This window comes from Trypanosoma grayi, assembly GCF_000691245.1.
Source record: "Trypanosoma grayi strain ANR4 Tgr_1084_V1, whole genome shotgun sequence".
Lineage (NCBI taxonomy): Eukaryota > Euglenozoa > Kinetoplastea > Trypanosomatida > Trypanosomatidae > Trypanosoma > Trypanosoma grayi.
This window is the reverse complement of record NW_008826703.1, coordinates 2,071-5,327: the sequence shown is the minus strand read 5'-3', so window position 1 is coordinate 5,327 and position 3,257 is coordinate 2,071. Positions and strand designations below refer to the sequence as shown.

General features: G+C 56.5%; 2 protein-coding genes across 2 annotated transcripts; both read right to left on the bottom strand.

Annotated features, from left to right (window-relative positions):
- Window positions 1–2: 2 nt before the first annotated feature.
- Window positions 3–449, bottom strand: DQ04_10841020 (hypothetical protein; the record flags this gene model as incomplete). Its single annotated transcript, XM_009316380.1, has 1 exon — window positions 3–449. A coding segment is annotated over one exon (447 nt), but the record flags the coding sequence as incomplete, so codon positions are not given.
- A 1,230-nt stretch (window positions 450–1,679) lies between these two features.
- DQ04_10841010 (hypothetical protein) lies at window positions 1,680–3,194 on the bottom strand (the record flags this gene model as incomplete). The annotated part of the gene is made up of 1 exon (XM_009316379.1): window positions 1,680–3,194. One exon carries the CDS (start codon window positions 3,192–3,194, stop codon window positions 1,680–1,682), a length of 1,515 nt encoding a protein of 504 aa, XP_009314654.1.
- Between the last annotated feature and the right edge of the window lie 63 nt (window positions 3,195–3,257).

Below are 3,257 nucleotides of genomic sequence, written 5' to 3'. Positions count from 1 at the left end.
CGCTCCGCCGCGTGAAGCGCCGCGACGATTTGGTCCTCCTCCTCCATCTGCAACGCCACGACACGGGTACGCTGGGTGTGTTCCTGAACCTCGAGCAGCATTGTCTGTTCGTGCAGGCGATGCTTTGCGTCGTGCTCGGAGTCCTCATCCGGTACGAGTGCCTCCTCAACCTCCTTCGATGGGTTGCGCCTGCGCTGCCGTCGATGGCGGCTACTTCTGCTGTTCCCCGCGTTATCCGCGCCCTCATAGGTTCCCTCAGAAGCACCCTTATTCGTAGCTGCTGCTACTTCTTGTGGTGGAGGTGAGCCGTTTCTCCCTTTGCGGTTGTTGTTCGTTCCTGAATTCTCTTCATCGGCAAACATGACACGGCGGGACCCACTGGTCGTATTGCTGTCATCCCACGAGCTCTGCTGTCTCTCACTGCTGTTCGCAACGGAGGCGGCGTCCATAGCTACTCGTTACTAGAAGGTTTCTGCAGTAAAAAGACGATGAGTGACAAATGGAGAAGGCGACATGAGCACCACCGCTCAGCCATGCTGCAGACGACGTGTGTGTGTGTGTGTGTGTGTCTACGTGTCTGTGTATCCGTAGGTGTCTTGTCTGGGAATACATGCAGCGAAGTCACTTAGCATCATTCGCGCATACACCCACAGCGCTGTGCGGAAACCCCACACATGCGCACAACGCACGCACCGGCGTTGCCACACAGAGAGGGGTGGCACTGGAAAAACAACCGAGGCAACCGTCTGGCCCANGAGTGACAAATGGAGAAGGCGACATGAGCACCACCGCTCAGCCATGCTGCAGACGACGTGTGTGTGTGTGTGTGTGTGTGTGTGTGTCTACGTGTCTGTGTATCCGTAGGTGTCTTGTCTGGGAATACATGCAGCGAAGTCACTTAGCATCATTCGCGCATACACCCACAGCGCTGTGCGGAAACCCCACACATGCGCATAACGCACGCACCGGCGTTGCCACACAGAGAGGGGTGGCACTGGAAAAACAACCGAGGCAACCGTCTGGCCCACGAAGTGAGGCACTATTGGTATAAAAGAAAAAAAAAGGAGTTTCTGCGGCTACACACATACACACACACATACAGTCACAGACAGAGAGACAGTTGTGGTTGTATGTATGCATATAAGCATATAATAATATTTATATCTAGGCACATTACGGCAGTGGAAAGGAGCCACACGGCGCGAGAGAGAGAGAGAGACATGATACATAGCACGCCTAGCGCACGGGAGTTGTGACACCGCCAGATAACCAGAAGGGAGCGAAAGCCATAAGCACAAGTCAAAAACAACAAAAAAAAACTTCGATTTTTTTTTTCTTTTTGGTTTGGAGGAAGAAACAGGTGGTTAAAGTGAGAGCGGCCGCGTTCGCCGACGCGCCAAAACAGCCGGGGCACTCCCGCAGTGAAACACCGGTCCACTCAGTGCCCTGTGCACACACACACGCACACAGACAGAGAGACAGACAGGCGCCCATTGTGCATCGATGCACGCATATACTTGCGTGCATGTGTGAGGGTCGTTTTTGGGTTCGTGCCCACACTTTCCCTCTCCCCTTCTTCACGGCGAGGCCCCTCTCTTAAGGATCCTCTTTCTATTTTCCTTCTTCTTCCTCCTTTTTTTTTTCTCCGTTTGCTTCCTCACAAAGCACGCGCACGAGATTTAGTACTCTAAGCTTTGCGAGACATCACCTTCACCCTCAGCACCGTCCCCATCATCATCATCATCATCACTACACTCTTCCACTTCAACCTCCTCCCATACCCATTCCTCATCCTCCTCCCACTCCTCATCATCATCATCATCGCATTCTGCGTCGCCGGCTTTACCAGCAGCAGCTGCAGCACCGGCACCACCATATACAAGGGCTGCGGCGTCGGCGTTATTGGCCCTCCGATGACGACGCAGACCGAAGGTGTTTCCTACTGGGCGTTGCATCTTGCTTGGGTCCGGCGCGTACTTGCTGGAGGTGGGGCGGTATATCCGCAAGAGCTCCAGCTGTCTGGCGCTGTCCACGGTGGCCGAGCTGCGACCCCTCACCAGTTGCAGCTGTGGCTGCTCATGCGGGCCCTCTATGCTCTGCAGGGCGTTGTCCTGCAGTCTGGGAGATGACGTGTAACGGCATTGCACCGGCTTGTTGTTGTGCGGCGTTAACGGGAGCGGCGTCGACCGTCGCAGCACGCGGGGCTTCCGCGGCGCCCACAAGTCTTTCCCCCGCGCCCTCATCGCACCCTTCGAGTCCGTCAAACCGTTATCGCTGCTGCTGAAGCTGTCCTCCGCCGTCAATATAAACACGATGCTGTTTGGCGACTGCCGTGGTGCACACTGTCCATATTCCTCGGGGTAGAAACCCTCCAGCAGGTCCTCCTCGCCATCTTCATAGTCATATTCGTCACTGTCGTCAGCCTCGGCGACTCTGCTCGTCTCTCCACCTGCAGCATCTGACACTGGGGATTGGGCGGCGGCACCAGTGGTAGCAGAAGCAGCAGGCCCAAGCGCCTTTGAGAACGGCCTGGCAGCAGTCGCGGCGGCGGCGGCGTCGACCACGTCCTCTTCGCTGTCGTTGTGCCACGTGCCGGCGTGGAACAGGGGTCGACGCCGTGGCTGTAGCGGTAGCGTCGGCACACGCGTCGCACTTGCCAATGCTGCGACTGCAGGATTCATGTCATCCGTACGGTGTGGTGCCTTCTCCCTCACGCACGCCTCAGGCCTGGATGAGCCAGTATTAGTGTTACTACTAGCACTAGTAGTAGCAGTGTTGGTGGAGATCCGCGGCGATGGTGAGTTTTGTGAGTTTCGCTGCAGTTGCGATGTGCGGCTCTCAACACCTTTTTGTGCTGATGCGCGCAGAGATGCCTCGCCTGCGTTGGGAGACGCCAACATTCGCGGCTGTGAACCTCCCGCGTTGTCTACCACCGGCTCATCGAAGAAGAGCCATGCCGTCATCATGTTGACAACGTCGCTATTTGAGAGGTCGTTATCTCGAGGGATGGCGTTGGTGTTAATCCCTGCGCTCGCCAAGTCACGCACCGTTGCGAGCGGCAGCGTTGTATGTGGGCCGGACGACGTGTCATTCGTCGCGTCACTGCGCAGCCGCTTGCTTGACAAGGCCTGGCGTGATGAGGAAGCAGCAGTAGCTGCTGCTGCTGCTGCTGCTGTGGGTGGTGGTGTAGGCATTCTTCTTGTCGTGACTCCATTCGGCCGTGGCGTCAGCTTTGAATTTTCGGTTTTATCACTCGG